This window comes from Heterocephalus glaber, unplaced genomic scaffold (assembly GCF_053883595.1).
Source record: "Heterocephalus glaber isolate CG9 unplaced genomic scaffold, H.glaber_assembly_v1.0 deba00001608, whole genome shotgun sequence".
In the NCBI taxonomy this organism is placed as follows: domain Eukaryota; kingdom Metazoa; phylum Chordata; class Mammalia; order Rodentia; family Bathyergidae; genus Heterocephalus; species Heterocephalus glaber.
In genome coordinates, this window is record NW_028258379.1 from 3,008,288 (window position 1) to 3,025,257 (window position 16,970).

Consider the following 16,970-nt stretch of genomic DNA (forward strand, 5'->3'; position numbering starts at 1 on the left):
CTAGAATAGCAAAAGCAATTCTAGGCAACAGAGACATGGCAGTGGGTATCACAATCCCCAACTTGAAACTACAAAGCCACTGTGATGAAAACAGCATAGTACTGGCAAAGAAACAAACCCGAGGATCAGTGGAATAGACTGGAAGATGTAGAAACAACTCCATACATACTCAGCTACCTCATCTTTGACAAAGGAGCCAACCATCCTCACTGGAGGAAAGATAGCCTCTTTAATAAATGGTGTTGGAAAAACTGAATTTCAACTTGCCGAAGATTAAAACTAGACGCATATCTATCACCATGTACTAAACTAAGATCACAGTGGATTAAAGATCTAAATATTAAAACAGAAACACTAAACTTGCTGGAAGATAAGTTAAGTAGAGCTCTTTAAGGCATTGGCATAGAAAAAAATCTTTATGAACAAATCCTGAGTAGCACAGGAGCTAGCACAAAGAATCAACAACTGGGATCTCATCTTATTAAAAAGCTTCTTCACTGCAAGAGAAACCATCAACAGAGCTAAGAGACAATCTACAATGTGGGAAAAAATTTTTACCAGTTGTTCCTCAGACAAAGGTCTACTATCTAGAATATATAAAGAACTGAAAAAAAATCAGAGTCCCCAAATTCAGAGACCCAATTCAAAAATGGGCATCTGAAATGAACAGACATTTCTCAGACAAAGAAGTGCAAGCAGCAAATAAACATGAAAAAATGTTCAGCATCACTGGTCATTTGAGAAATGCAGATGAAAACAACACTGAGATGCCACCTTACCCCAGAAAGAATGGCTACTATCAAGAAATCAACCAATAACAAATGCTGATGGGGGTGTGGGGAGAAAGGAACCCTTCTCCATTGTTGGTGGGAGTGCAAACTGGTGTAACCACTTTGGAAAACAACATGGAGATACCTCAAACAACTAGGATTGGAAGTCCCATTTGACTCAGCTATCCCTCTGCTGGGGATCTTCCCAAAAGAATTAAAAGAATCATACCACAGTGATATATGCTCACCCATGTTTATAGCGGCACAGTTTGTAATAGCTAAAACTTGGAAACAGCCCAAGTGCCCATTAACTGGAGACTGGATAAAGAAGATGTGTTTTGTTTTGTTTTGTTTTGTTTTTTTATAAAACAGAGTACTACTCAGCCATAGAGAACGAGAAAATAGAGACATTTATAGCTAAGTGGATGCATATTGAGGCCATACTCTTAAGTGAAATAAATAGGACACACGTGAAAATACCAAATAGTTTCTCTGGTGTGAAAAACTAAAGTGTAAATAAGAATCAAAATGTATAATTGATATTGTGAAATAGGAAGAAAAGGTCTATAGGAGTAGGGGAAGTGGGAGAGGTAGGGGAAAGAAAAGAAGGGAAAAGAAAAAATATGAGAAAAGGAGAAAATGTAAACAAAGTCTTTGTAAATACGGAAGGGTGGAGGAGGAAAAAAATAGTACAACTAAACTGGCCAACAGAAAGCACTGGGGTTTTCTCATCTCTTGTTTTTGCTTTTGCCATAGATACATATGGAAAACTCTTTCTGCTCAATTCTGTGGGTCAAGAGATGTCCCGCTGCAAGACAAGCCTTCGACGTGGTCAGCCTAATCCTGTGTACAAGGAGACCTTTGTCTTCCAGGTGGCTCTCTTCCAGCTCTCAGATGTCACGCTGATGATTTCCATTTATAACAGGCGTACTATGAAGCGTAAAGAAATGATTGGCTGGATTGCTCTGGGACAGAACAGCAGTGGAGAGGAGGAGCAAGATCACTGGGAAGAAATGAAGGAAATCAAAGGCCAACAAGTGTGTAGATGGCACACACTGCTGGAATCCTAGGTTGGCCAACTGGTGTTCATGTGCTATATGTGGATTGGTCACCTGTATTCCTGAATGTTGACACCAAACCAGTGCATCCTGGCAAGCTTTTCAGGCTTTCAAATTGAGATTTTACTAACCCTGAAGCATTCTGAGCGGAAGCTTTGGGTTTCTGAACAGTTGGATTTAGCTTTAAATATTGTAATAAAAAACTGCAATACCCAGCTAAATGTACAATGTGGAAAATGTTGCCATAGTTGAGCCCAATGATGAGTTAATTTGTGCTAATAGATTATTGAGTTTTGGTTTATAGTGTGGGATGAAGCTTTTCCTGCTATTCTCTGTTTCTTGGAGAATAACTTGCGATTTCAAGGGAGCTGTTAAATGTTACTATATGTAATCACATAGGTGTATGTCAGAATTTTCTCAGTGCAAAAAACTCCAAAGTACCAAAATGAATCAGATGCTGAGGCTCACAGAAAAATGCAACTGTAATCTTATTTCTCATTTTTCTCTTTATCACAAAACCTATTTACCTAAAAAGTAAATGTTCTAAGTTGAGCTTATGAAATAAATTTGTATTAATTACGTGCCTCTTTTATCTCACTTATATATTATGGTTTCTATGAGACTTGGTTATATGAATCATTTTGAAGCTGGAAAAAATTGAAAAGCTACTGTTGTAAGATTTGTCTCCTTTTTCATATGTAACATTTCTAACTTGTAACTTTTAGGGTTTTTATGCTGTCTTTCTCATCTAATAAATTCCTAAAAATTGAGAGGAAAACCAAGAAATCTACTTATTAATTTTTAAATATAAAGTTGTTTTGGATTATACTTTTTCTATAGTCAGTGCTCATACATATATTTGAAGCTTTTCCTGCATATAAACCATGCTTATTTTTATGTAGTATTTTCTGACCTGAGAGCATAGGAAATTGCACACAGTGGGTCTTTATTAAAGGTTAATTTGATTGACTCTTGGAGATGAATATCTGAACACCTGTAAATGAAGAAATATTTTTAGCTTTTATGAAATAACAATTTTTTGAGCATCTGAAGTGCCTATATCTGTCATTTTTTCATGGTATTTACAGCAACATATATTAGTCACTACTTGCATTCTGGGCACATGCTAGTCAGAGAACTGACCAAGTATGGTTACAAGCATGGAATTTTACTTATGATCAACTTTTACATATTTATGTGGAGCATGTTTATTTTCTTTATTCCTATATCCAAACTCTTAATATCAATTACTTTAAATTGGCAGTAATTAAGAAAGGAAGGAATGTACATTTAACCTTATGTCCAACATGCAGCTTTTCTGAGCAATTGCTCAGTGGATTATTTTTAGCTTTTATGTTTCATTGTTGACTTTTCCCTGTCTGTGTGAAGAGTGATAGCTAGTGACGGATGTATACAGTCAAGAACACATAACTCTTCCTCAGCTCCACATTTTGACAGATTGTAAGCGTAGGCTGTAACACTTGAAGAATGTATTTATTCCTTTCAGCATGTAATGGTTATCCTGATTAGACCAGACTAGGGCACCAGATAACTCTACTGTGATTTCTTGGTTCAACTTTTGAAAGAAATGATTTCATATGAAAGAGTCAGAATTTGCAGAATAAATTACTATCTTTATTTCTTTTCAGGTCATGGACATTTCATACACACTGCTGCTCAATTGTTGAGACTGGGTAATAAAACCATGCTCCTTTGGGTTTTTACTCTACCTTTCTTTGGAAGACCTCAAAGTGCTTTTCCGGCATCATATCCATTAACTGCTGCGTGGTCTTTGCAGGGTGGCTATGCCATTGAGTAGAACTGAGTGCGATTGATTAAGTAGCAGCACAAAGAATTGGCTTTTCACATCCCTTACTCTCTTTATGCCTTGTTTTTAAAGGGAAGTAGAGCAGCCTTGTAATGCTTTCCTTTATGCAGGAGCATAATAGCAGCATTCACTTTAAAATTTACATTTGAAAAAATCTGTATATTGTACAGGCAGCCTTGGGTTTTTCCCCTTCATACTTTCCTGCTCTTCGTGTTGCCTGTATCCCTTGTTTTGTGGTACCCAGTAATCACATCTACTTTATTTTCTGCTCTCTTGAACCACCCATTTTAAGTTTTCTGCTGGTGTTGTGAAGATATCCTTGTGTGCTTGATCTGCTTTCCAATAGTCTGCTTATGATGCAGTTTATAGCAGTGTGCAGTGTTCTAAGGGAAGAGATGCCTGAAAAGCATTTTTTATCTTTATAATTTTTCTGTTTGTGCTACTTACCATATAGGGGCCATGTACATCTTTAATATACAGCAATATTCACTCTCAGCTGATTGTATAAACATAAAATTCTAAAGACAAGATGCACTAAAATAAGAGGCTGATTTTTTTAAAACCTTGATTTGAAATTCTGGTTTAGTAAGATCTTTTGATTTCATGCACTTAAACTCCCTTATTTTCTTGGCAAAGTCTAGACATAAATGCATTTCCCATGTTTTTCTCTTGAACTTTTACATCCACATTTGCTTTTCAAAAGAGTTATCAGAGATAATTAGTTGGTTCTTCAGTGAGAGAGTGTCTTTGCCTATTTTATCTAGCCAATGATTAATATCTTATGGGGAGATCTGACATGGAAGCAGCCATGGATTTGGGCTATCAGTGGTTCTTTCAGTAATTTTCCTAAAGAGCATGCTTCTTCATTAATACTGATGAGAGGAAGTGATGCACTAGGTTTAGGATATCTTCTTCATATTGTGCCCTTTTTAAGGGCATTAGTTTATACTCAATCAAGAAGTGCTAGTTCCACCAATCACAGTGGTGGCTCTTGTGGTCCCTGCTTCCCTCTGACTATTGTTGAATTTTTAAATAGACTATTCACCAGGCAGCTGAACACCTGCTCAGTTCCCTCTACTTCACTGGCTGCCTGTGTGATGCGCAGTTGTTTTGGAGCCTGTTTTTGCTGATGCTGCATAACTGCCTGGTGTGTGTGTGGGGGGGTGGTCCTGCCTTCACTAGCAGAAGAATTTGCATAGCCTTTGGATGGATCACACTCAGCATTCCACCTGCACAAAGCCAGAGGAAAAAATCATCATTATATTTGCAAAAGGGAATGAGTATGGTGTTGCACTGTCACTCACTTAACTCTGACATCCTGCAGTGGCAGTTCAGTGATTAATTTCAAATGCTGATGTTCTCCACAGTACAAGCTGCTATACTAAGCCTGAAACACAACTTCTGACCTTTCACTATGTAGATCTTACAGTGTTTTCCAAATTATTGACCCTTGGTCAGGCACTGTAGTTTGTATCATGGATGTATCAGATCTTATCAGGGAGCTAAAAGTTTGCAAACCATCATTTAGGTAGAAACTACCATTCTGCAAAGTGAAAGTGTTTCTCTACTACCCAGTAAATTAATGTAATTGCTGTTCAGTGTGGACATCAAATTCAGGGTTTCCACAAATCCTGGCTGTCTTTTCACAGAAGAGGACTTAGGTATGCTAAGACCCAAAAAGTGAGTAGAAAAGAATTACTTGTAAGTGATGTGAAACCAAATGGAGGTATATTCTTTTCTGATAGAGAAACAGGACAAGAAAACCCACGAGTGTCTCTGCTTAATATTAATGACACCATGCTTAAAGAGCATTCCATTCTTGTTTGATCTGAAACAACAGCAAATGATAGATTATCTTGAAATGGCAAAAGTTTTTTTTTGTTTGTTTGGTACCGGGGATTGAACTCGGGATCTTGCGCTTGTGAGGCAGGTGGCGGAACCACTGAGCTAAATCCCTGGCCCTGGCAAGAATATTTTTATATCTGAAAAGTTAAACATTTGTTTAGGAAAAACTAAAATACTCAAACCAGAGGATTATAGCATGTGCATAGAAGATTTAAAGAAATCAATATGCTCGATACATTTAGCATCTAATGGCATATAATGAAGAACAGTAAACTAATAAACAAAAATATATTTAATATTAACTAGCAGTCATTTTGCCACAACTTGTGGAGGAATGGAAACTAATTAAAGAAGGAGGAAATGAAATTGGTGAATGTAGTGAAGTTGGCACAGACTGTGCGGTCTTCGGCTGGGGTCAGATGGAACTCCGCTAACCATGTGGCCTTAAGGAAATTACTCAGCCAGTCCATGCCCCAGTGTCTTCAACTGGAAAATGAAAATAATACCTACCTCACAAGGTCTTAAAAAAAGATATTAGTAACATCACAGTTGTGATGTGCCTGCAAAGAGCCTGGTACACAGCTAGTATTCATGTTTCCTCCAGACAATCATGCTTGAGAAAAAGCATTTATTTCTTCCTTTTTCTAGGGAAAGAAATAACTCTAGAGAAAAACTCAAAACAATTTTCAGATACTTTAAAAGGATAGGTTCAGGAAGCTAGCCTGGATTTGCAGAGAAAGTAGATCTTATGAGGAGATAAAGCCTGGTACATAGAGGAAATTGAGTCTTAGATGCCAGTGAAGAAAGAGCTAAATCTTTGTCTTTTTCTTCTTAGCTTGGAAGAGATGCAAAACATTGGTGCTTGGGTGCACATCCTGTTGAATCACACATAAAACCTCGCTCCCAATTGTGTCGCTCCTACAGGGCAGGGCAGAATCAGTATCTTTGGAAGTCTTTTAAAACAGAAAGATCTGCTTCTAGTGTTGATTCTGTATACAGAAATGGAAGGGCATCCAGGAAGATAATCTTTATTAATTTTCTCTTACATCTAGTATTTTGTAGGTAACCTCCATAATCACAATGCCCTGGGCTAGTGTTCTTTCCTTTTGGACGTTTTTTTCCACAGTGACTTTTCTCTGCTTCATAAAGCTTTCTTCAGGGAGTTGTTGTTCAGGTTTTGTTTAGATGACTTTGGGGATGCCCGTAGGCCCTTGGTGTTTCTCCTGCTATGGTAGAGACTGCTTTTATTCCCTGGGGTCACAAAGCAGTGCTCTAGACACACAATCACTTATATTTATAGCCCTTGTGAAACAGTTTGTGGCTTTTATAGAACAAACTCATAGACAGCCATGGATGGATGTGGACGTTCTTGGAACGAAATTGCTGAGCATCGCCAACCTTTCTCTGTAGCTCACTAATGCTACCTCCAGCTCTCTCCATGGAAGCTTTTACTTTATGTCACTAAGTAATAAAATTACCAATTCTACTTCCTGGTTATGAGAAGGCAGGCTTCCCAATGTATGCATACCATATTTATGCATTATTTTTCTTGACTCCATTTCCCCTTAAGTAACTATGTGCCCTTTTTTGTTGTTTGGGTTTAACAAAATTTATTTGGTCAAAAGATCTTAAGTGTAATGTTTCAATTTCTGAACTAGAGGTTGGAAAATGTAGATGAGTAAAACAATTTAAGTTTAACCATTGTTTTTTAAAATATTTCTTGCTATGTTTCTGAATATTTCTTCCTAGATTCTGATAAGGACTAAAGGTAAATAATAAAATCTTTTTATTATCCTTTAACTATTTGGCTTAGTGCATTTCTAAAATTGTTTCTTCCCTCCTCTAAAAGAGAGAGGGTTTAAGAAAATTGGAAATAATTATTCTGTCTTTAGTTAATAAATAAATATTTTTGTTTGTTGGCCTATGCTTCTCTTGAAAATAAATGGGTTTGTTTTGCATCTGAGCAGAGTGAAGCATTCCCCTTCTGCAATGAAGTGCTAGGTCCATACAAGCAGATGCAACACAATGCTTCTAAGTATTGTGTTTTGTTTGTGGTACTGTGGATTGAACCTGGTGCCTCATGTGTGCTAGGTCGGCAAGTGCTCTACCACTGAGGCGCACACCCAGCCCTTTTAAAACTTTGAGACAAGGTCTCGCTAAGTTGCCCATGCAGGCAGGTACCCAATTTGCAGTCCTCTTACCCCAGCCTCCCAACTACAGTAGCTAGTATTATAGACACATGCCACCACATCCAACTAGTACTGTGGTTTAGTAGTGTTGTTATACTTTACTTTTGAATGAGTGAACTGGAGACTGTAGCCACCAGACAAAAGGATGATAACATAAGCAAAGATATCTTTGCATATCTCTTTGGTTATTTTTTTTTTTTTGGTACTGGGGATCAAACTCAGGACCTTGTGCTTTGCGAGGCAGGCGCCAAAACCACTGAGCTAAATCCCCAGGCCTTCTCTTTGGTTTTGATGAAAACATTATTATTTATTAAAAACCGGACTCATACGGTTCATCCTTATGAAATGGGTAAAGGTCAACATTAGGATGTTTCTAGGAGGCACACAGATGAACAATTATTTCTAGTGTCAATTTTTAAATCAACCTAAATTTGCCTCTTGATGCTTTCAGTTTCATAATAGAAGACACAGACTGGAGTTTCCTCAGTGGATTTATTATGTATCTTAATGTTATAAACATTCACCTCAAATGTCTGCTATACAGGTGGCAAGCATCCCAGTTAAGTCAGAATTTTTGGTGACTCAACAATTCTAATTGAAGATAACTTTTTAGTGTTGACCAGTTGATGACCCATTATAAAATGTGGCTATCTCTTGTTTGATAAAGACCTTGATGCTTGAAAAGATATCAGAAAGTTGTGAGTAAAATCTCCAATGAGGCAAAGCGCATATGCACTGACAGAATGATATTTCCATGCGGGCTACTCTGGATAATATTCTTATATGCTTGAGCTACATTTTTTCTTAAGACTGTTAAGTTCCTTGTAGCTGGTTCCATGAACAAGGATTACTGTACTAAATTTGTCACATTTCTCCACAAACCATGGTGATGTTTATTAATGCACAAGTCCACTGCCCTGTAATGGAGTCTTTTATTATGCCACCATACCCGGGCAGCCACAAATTAGATCTTAGTATTATGAAAAACAAGATATTTCCTAGAATTAAAAAATTTCATTTTATTGTAGATTTTATTATTTTAAATTTGTGGATGAGATGTTAGTATTTGTATACTCTATAGAGACAGAAATTTCTGTTATATTTGTTGGAATAAGGTTTGACCTATATTTTCAGGTAAGTGATTTTGTGATCTCTTTATGTTTTAAAATGAGTGAACTTCAGTTTTTAGTGCAATTTTAGGTTCACAGCTAAACTGAGCAGAAAACAGCTCCCTTAGACCCTGGTCCTCTCTCACGTACACCTTTTTTTCCCTGTTGACCTCCTGTCAATCACAGTGTTCTATTCATTACAATCAGTGAATCTATGTGGACACATCATTATTTAAAATGGGCAGTTTACATCAAAGTTTATTCTTGGTGTTGTATGTCAATGGAACCCAGGACTGAGCACTGAGCTACACTACTAGCCCTTTAAAAATATATATATATATATTTTATATAAAAAATACTATATATATATATATATAGAGAGAGAGAGAGAGAGAGAGAGAGAGAGAGAGAGAGAGAGACAGAGAGAGAGACAGGATCTTGCTAAGTTGCCCAGGCTGGCCTCAAACTTTTGATCCTCCTGCCTCAGCCTCCTGAGTTGCTGAGATTATAGGTGTGTGTGACCACATGTGGCTGTCCTATGGGTTTTGAAGAATGTATAATGACATATGTTCATTTCTGTAGTATAATACAGAATATTTTGTCCTAAAAATCCTCAGTACTGTTTATTCATTCCCTCTCACCCCAAATCCCAGGAAACCATTAATCTTTTACTGTCTCAATAAACTTCCTATCCCAGCATGTGTTATAGTTGTCATATAGTAAAGTGTATAGATTGTTCAGATTGACTTCTTCATTTACTAATACGCATTTAAGTCTTTTTACACCACAATAACCTCATTTTTAAAGTGTTGCACAATTTTCAATTGCCTGGATGTATCACAGTTTATGCCCTATTTATTTTTATTTCTAGTGCCAGTTTCTATGACAAATTTTAATGTAGATGTTCTCAGGAAAAAAAATAAACGGATTACTTCATGCAGTTCATCAAGTATCATGTAGCAACTCCCAAACTCAAATCAATTCCATGTCAATGATATGAGGCTTACTTTACATTTGGATAGAAGTTGTATGAAAAATACCATGTTCTTTCATGAATTAATGTTAACCAGTCTAAGCTTTTTTTTCTCCTTGGAATCTAAACAGAGAAGCTCGGAAGGTCATGCAGATCATGCCTCAAATTTAGTGACTGTTGTTTTCTTTTGTTGAGCAAGGACTTAAATATATGTTGACAAAAAGTGTTAATTATATTACTAACTCATGAATGAAAACGTCCTTCTGTTACTAGTTTATATGACTTTACCTATATTACTTCCGCCAAGAAACAGGAAGCTTTGTGATTGTGCCATGTCACAATCAGTCATACAAATTAATTAGAATGGTTGTAAGCAACGTGCTGAATTCTAATGGTAGGACATTGATGATAATGCATGGGTAGAATGAACAGGTGGATGGATGCTGAAGTAATGACACTGGCAATCACTCTGGGAAAATGAAGAGGCCCGACTATGGGCAATGTCCGATGAATATTTTGAGATAATTTCTTTTTTAAAACATTTTATTGGTACATTTTAGGTATACAATATAATGACATTCACCACTGGAAATTTGCACGTTTACATGATCTCTCTTGGTTCTTATTTTTTCCCAATTCCCCTGCCCTCCCTCCAACCCCTCTATCCCTCCCTATTTACAACAGCTTTTTTCCCCCATTTTTTCATTTTCTCATATTAATTCCATTCCCTTCTTTCCTTTACCCTACCCTTCCCACTTCCCCTTCCCCTTTGCCCCTTTTCTTCCTATTTCACATTATTTATTATGCCTTTTAATCCTTTTTTACACTTTCAGTTTCTCACACCAGAGAAACTATTCGGTATTTACACATGTGTGTCCTATTTATTTCACTTAAGAGTATCGCCTTGATGTGCATCCACTTAGCTATAAATGTCTCTAATTTCTCATTTTTTATGACTGAGTAGTACTCCATTTTATTTTTAAAAACCATGTTTTTTTAATCCAGTCTCCAGCTGATGGGCATTTGGGCTGTTTCCAAGTTTTAGCTGTCACAAACTGTGCTGCTATGAACGTGGGTGCACATATATCACTGTGGTATGATTCTTTTAATTCTTTAGGGAAGATCCCCAGCAGGGGAATAGCTGGGTCAAGTGGGACTTCCAGTCCTAGCTCTTTGAGGTATCTCCATACTGATTTCCACAGTGGTTGCCCCAGTCTACACTCCCACCAGCAGTGCAGCAGGGTTCCTCTTTCCCCACAGCCCCACCAGCATTTGTTACTGGTTGATTTCATGATCGCAGCCATTCTTTCTGGGGTGAGGTGGAATCTTGAGATAATTTCTATATGTATTGATTGTTGTTTGCTTTGTGACTGCAACTTGTGAGACCAGGCCTTTTGGAGAAGTGAAGTTGTGGTTGTGTAAAGAAAGTAATAAAGCTTGTATTTCAGTACCAATCCTTCCATTAACGAGCTTTAGAATGAATGTCAAATCCCAAGTTCATCAAGCCTTCATTTCTTTATCTAGCAATAGGAAAAGTGATACTCATCCTACCTATTTTCAGCATGTTGTTGTGGGAATCAGATTCATCCATTTTCCCATTAACACAATGAGTACCGAGTCCCTGGTGTGGACCAAGTCCATCTGTATGACTAGGGGATGGGTGGAGAAACATTCTGCAGAATTCTCAAAGCCTTGCAGAGCTTTTGGAGCCTGCAAGCTGTTTTATTTTTATATTAGGGTAAGATCCACCTTTTATGCTGCTATATCAAAGTAATTGACACCTTGAAATCTCTGCCAGTAATTTGTCTGACTACAAGCTACAGCTGGAATGGTCTTTAGTCATTCTGCCTCTGGGAAAATTTAAAACCAGATGTTATGTTCTAGTCTTTGTTGCTGTTCAAACACTGACTGCACCAAAAAATAGTAAATCCATCTTTTGAAGTGGATGGTCAGTGTTTGAGATGAAGACAACACTTTCCTTAGAACAGTTTAACTCAAGTACAGGGAAAGTGTTAAATTGAATACCCTTTATTTTTCTCCCACAAAATGAGACTTGAAAATGGCACATGCAAGAGGTCTTTCCCCAGCAACAAAAGGACCTTCAATCTATATTCCCATTTTCTTTTGAAGAATCAGTATGGTCCATCTCTCAACTCTCAAGTGATCTTTTTACCCATATAATAATTTTCTTGCTAAATACACTTTTATTATCTCCTAAGAAAAGTAGAGATTAAAAACTTCATTTTATGATACATCCAAGATTTCATAGCAAGAGTTTGTGTTCACAGTTCAAGATAAATCTGATTCTCTCTCTCTCTTCATATGGCATCTGAAACAGTTGTTCAAATTCACACTTTTATGTTTCACCATATGCACACTGTGTGTGGCTGTTGTTTTAAAATATTTTATTGGTTTTCCTTTATATCTCAACTTTTGATGGGTGTCCTTGAAGAACTTGCATGAAAAAATGTAAATGTGAATGATTCATTCATTTTGAACATATGTAACTATTTTAGGAGATTTTCAGGAGGTTTTACCCTACATGGAACACACTGTTCTTAGCAGGGAATGGGCTTTATATTACTACTCTACTGTCAGCTGCAGTTGCAGATGTATTAACACTGTAAACATGGACTTTTTCTATTTCATGTTTACTTTAATACATTATCTTAATGTACTACCTTGTCCTGAGTTTCTGGTGTTTGTCAATAGTGGTCAATAGTTTCACTACTGGGGAGAGTTTAGTATGACATAGTTAGTTTAATATGAAATTGGGTCTTCTTCTAGATTTCCAAGAATAGAAAAATTCATTGGCAAATTGATTGTTAAAAGGCCAGATCTGTAAGGTAGGATCCTCCTGACCCTCTCAGTTCTTTATAGGCATTTTTAGAACTGATAGCTGCTATATTTCCTCCTCTGAAGTTTTCCTGGTGAGACCCCTAGGTGGTCCATGGGGTCAAGAGGGGGGTAGAGAGTATTTTCTTCCCCAAAAGGTTGGATCCTCCCTTTAAAAAATTCTGAAAAATCTTTCAAACATCCATGTAGGTGTCTTTCTGTTTCTCCTTCTATGACTATTGACTTTGGTGTCTTCCATTAAGGAAACACGAATGCATCTCTGGCTGTTAGTAGAACAGACAGCTAAAGAATGTAATATCTCTGAGTTTACATCTGCCTGTGAATAGTGTTTAAGAATGGGTTTGAACATTTTTAAATTATTAAACTTAAAAACTAAAAAACGTTTCTACTTTTATAGTATTCAAGATTTCATGATAATGGTTTTAATACATTACTATTCTACTGTGGTCTTGTGTTTTAACTAGGAAAGTTAATGACATACTTAATGTCAATACTCTTGTTAGATGCACCCTTTGAAAATATGTTGGAAAATATAAAATTGTTTACCTGTGATAGAAACTAAATTCATGATTAGAAGAATTACACTGTTTTTCCTGTACAAATAATGTTTAAGGCAGATGTTCAGTCTCGCAGTGATGTTGAAAAGCCTATTTTATGCACTCTAAAAACTATTTCTGTATTAGATATTTAACTGCATGAGGATAAATTCTAATTTCTTTTTGTTTAAAACCAAAACAGAAAAGAAGTACTAGCTCCAGTTTGTACAAAATGTCTGCTGCAACTGAATTCACGATTGTTCAAAACTGAAAATCATTCCAATTTTGTAAAACTGTCGCTACTGGTTTTATCAATAAAGTTTTAGCAGATGGCTTATATGTACATGTGTGAAATTTTTTATGTTAAAAAAGACAGTTTCACAGCATCAACATGCAAATTTTATGAGCTCGAATGATATTGCTTATTTTAGTATACACAAAAACCATTAACTTCAAATACCAACTGCAGACGTATATATTAGAACTATAAGCTCTACATTTATAATCCATATACTTGACTTAGTTTCAGGGTGCTATGGACTTTCATAGTAAACACCTATACAAATCAACATTTATTACCTCAGGTGCTTGTTTAAAGTATTGAATTTAAAATAATATCAGGTAAGTAAGGAGCTATATAAAGATAGCTGAATTAACTAAATTAGATCTGAAGAGGATTCTGAGAAGGCAGAGTGTACGTGACCATGTACAAAGTGTAGGTAATTTCTCATCAGAGAAGCTCTGGTCCAGACCTCTTCCCCCTTTAATAAATCTGTAAGATTCAGATACAGGAAGCTCAAACCAGAGGGAGCCAGCCTATTTCATCCAAAATCTCCAGAGCGGTGCAAACATGGCTGACATCCCCCAAGCAAGAGGAAATATGCGGAAAAAAATTGTATTGGTGTTTCAGGGACACTTTTTAAAAAACCATTTGTATATATTGTGCAAGCTGGGGCAATGAATGATACCTGTTGTTATCAACAACCCTAAAAGTCAGTGCAGTTGCATGACAGAGTTTTCTACTCCATTAATGCTTCTGGTTTTGCCCAAGGTAGCTTTCTTTCTAGCAGAATCTTAGGGATGCAGGCTCCTTTTGGGACTTGGTCACCTTGAAGTCCTTCTAGGCTCTGAAGGAATATATTGCCATGCACACTGGGGAGAACAAAAAAGACATGAAAATGAAATGATTGACATGAGGGCTCATGCTCAAATGGAGTGATCTTCACTTTTGCCTAAACTTCATTAGCCAGAATTAGTCATACAGCTTCATCTATATTTAAGAAGACTCACGTGCCCCAGAAAATGACAGTATTGGTATGAATCCTGTAGTCAGTATCTGGTACACTTCTTTTACTTTATTCTCTTTTAAAAATTATCTTATTTCCAATGCTGTGGCATCAGTGATTACTTAAAGAAAGCTTACTAATGGAAAACTAATTTATTAAGTTCTTCTTAATGCATGGTGGTGTGACAACATTATAGGATGGTTAATGAGTTCTACTTGCTTACCAATAATCATGTTAAATTGAAAGCATTTCAACACCAAAGGGTCACTGTTGAAAATATAGACCACATTTCCAAAGCCACAGGACGAAGCATTCTGAGCTGGTAAGATGTGCAAGGTGAATCATTTCGATTCATGTAGATCCATGTATGTGTACTAATAAATATGTATATGGCATAGTAAAAACACCAAAGCAAATAATATAAAAAATGACTAAAAGAAGAATAATGTAGAGGAATAGATTTTTCAGTCTATTAATTTCAGAGCAATCACTGACAAAACATTGCTATCCTCTGATAGCACTTCAACAAAGGCTTAGCCAGCCTTAATTGATAAAATAATGGAGACAATCATCTATGACTTTGGTTCTTTTGTTCTTTTTTATTTTTTTGGCCTACATGGTAGTTTTAAAATTTCATACCCATTTGAATAGAATTTTATTGACCAATAAAATCGCATTATATATCTTGTAAGCTTCATAATATCCTCATGGTTTCTCTGAGGAAACAGGGAGATTCAGAAATATGCCTCAAGGGGAAGCTTGAGAGACATTTCAGAGCTCTGAGGAGTGTTAATGTGCAATCTACTACATAATAAAATAACTCATTCTTTCAGCAGTTAGTAAGAGACAAGATGAGCATTACATCTGTGGTCATTACAAGGAGGGACAGGATTCAGTGGTGAGATTACAATTTGGACATATTCTAATGTAATGGGTGTGCTTTTTAAACATTTAATTTAAAGTACAAGATTTGTTCTAATCACCTAATAGAACTGGGGAACTTATAAAACATATCTACAGACAATAGATGCAGTAAAGATTAAAGTAAAGATTAAACTCATATCTTTGTTCTGTTTCCAGTTTTGCCATATATCCATTCTAAAATTTTGAGATTAACTTTACATTTCCTTTATGTCTTCCAGTGTCTACTAAATTTTTAGAAGTAGTCCCAGATGAAAGGGGATTTGACAATCATTCAGTGATTTAGACTGAAAGCAGAAAAGGTTTCCCATTCTATTCAGAAAAAGTAGAATACTAGAAGTCCTGCTCATATTGGTCAAATCAGCTAGCTGCTCCCCAAATGGATTTATTTGTTTGTTCTTGGTCTATAGAAATAAAACATGTGAATATTGAGGCTGCTTTTTAAAGAAAGATAAAAAATTTAAATGACTGTGGTTGAGTATTTCCCAATGCTATTAAAACTAAGATAGTGACCTTCAAAAGCTGCTCTGAAAAGGAAAAGAAGTTGTTGTATAAATACAATGCCTCATTAATGGTAGAAAACTATTTTCTGTATAATGAGCTTCCTTTCCTCCCCCTTGTACTTGTACAGCTAAAAAGACAGTAGCTAGTGGTGACTCACGGTTTGTGCACAATCACAACTGTCAGCTACATAGCTAAGGTGAACGTGGGGATGCTGAGCCAGGCAGGCTGCATCTGCCTGTTGCCACTTGCTCTTGGTTACCTTTGCTGGATCAGCACCGTATGCTACTCACTGAGCAGACACACCATGAACCGGGTAGAGCTAGCTTAGAGTCCTGAGTGAGGAATATTGTGAAATGGGATCGGTAGTATGACTTGGGAATGTAATTAGGGGACTAATGTAGTTGGTGGGAGGTTGTCAGGGGAAGCCGCTAGGAGGAAATGGCATTTAAACTGAGACTTGAAAGCTGAGTAGGCGGGAGCCAGGTGAGACGGAGGCACATTAAGGAAGAAACAACATGTATAAAATCCCTGCAGAACAAAAGAGAGCCTTCTCCATTCAGGAAAACTGAGCCGAGTGCTGTGTGAGTGGACCTAGAAGGGTAAGAGGGGCAGTGTGGAGATGCGCCCCACAGATGCAGAGCTGCCTGAGACAGCCACTTCTTCTGTCCCTCACTGCAGGTAAGACAGAAGTCACCGTGGTATACTGCAGGCTGTAACATCTCCTGGATATGAGAGTACTGTTCTCAAAGCCCAGTTCAGACTGGATCACTGAAGCTTAATCATCAGGTCTTCACCTACAGTGGCTCGCTGATATTTTCTTAGCTCCATTTTAGCTTATCAGCTTGTTAAAATTTTTAAAAAGTTATTTGTACATGTTTGCAGTACATAACGATCACTTTCATAGTGGGGAACTGGGACTTGTACATAACACATTTTAATTCTTTTTACCCCCCTTCCCTTCTCCCTTCCCTTCCCTCCACCTCTGGGTCCCCTTCGCATTTACAAAAGATTAGCGTTCTAACCCTCAGGGCTAGAAAACTAAACTAGGCACACTCTGAGACTTGTGTGGCATTTCCTGTAGCCCTTTACCCTCAC

At 37.0% G+C, this 16,970-nt stretch overlaps 1 protein-coding gene across 9 annotated transcripts in view; it reads left to right on the forward strand.

Moving 5' to 3' along the window:
• Syt16 (synaptotagmin 16) overlaps window positions 1-13,501 on the forward strand; it is a 316,226-nt gene extending 302,725 nt beyond the window's left edge. For all 9 annotated transcript variants that reach the window (XM_087195235.1, XM_087195238.1, XM_087195236.1 and 6 more), the window contains one exon: window positions 1,527-13,501. In XM_087195235.1, coding sequence (XP_087051361.1) covers window positions 1,527-1,840 — 314 coding nt within the window. In that variant the 3' untranslated portion in view covers window positions 1,841-13,501. The remainder of the gene's footprint in view (window positions 1-1,526) is intronic.
• The last annotated feature ends 3,469 nt before the right edge of the window (window positions 13,502-16,970 follow it).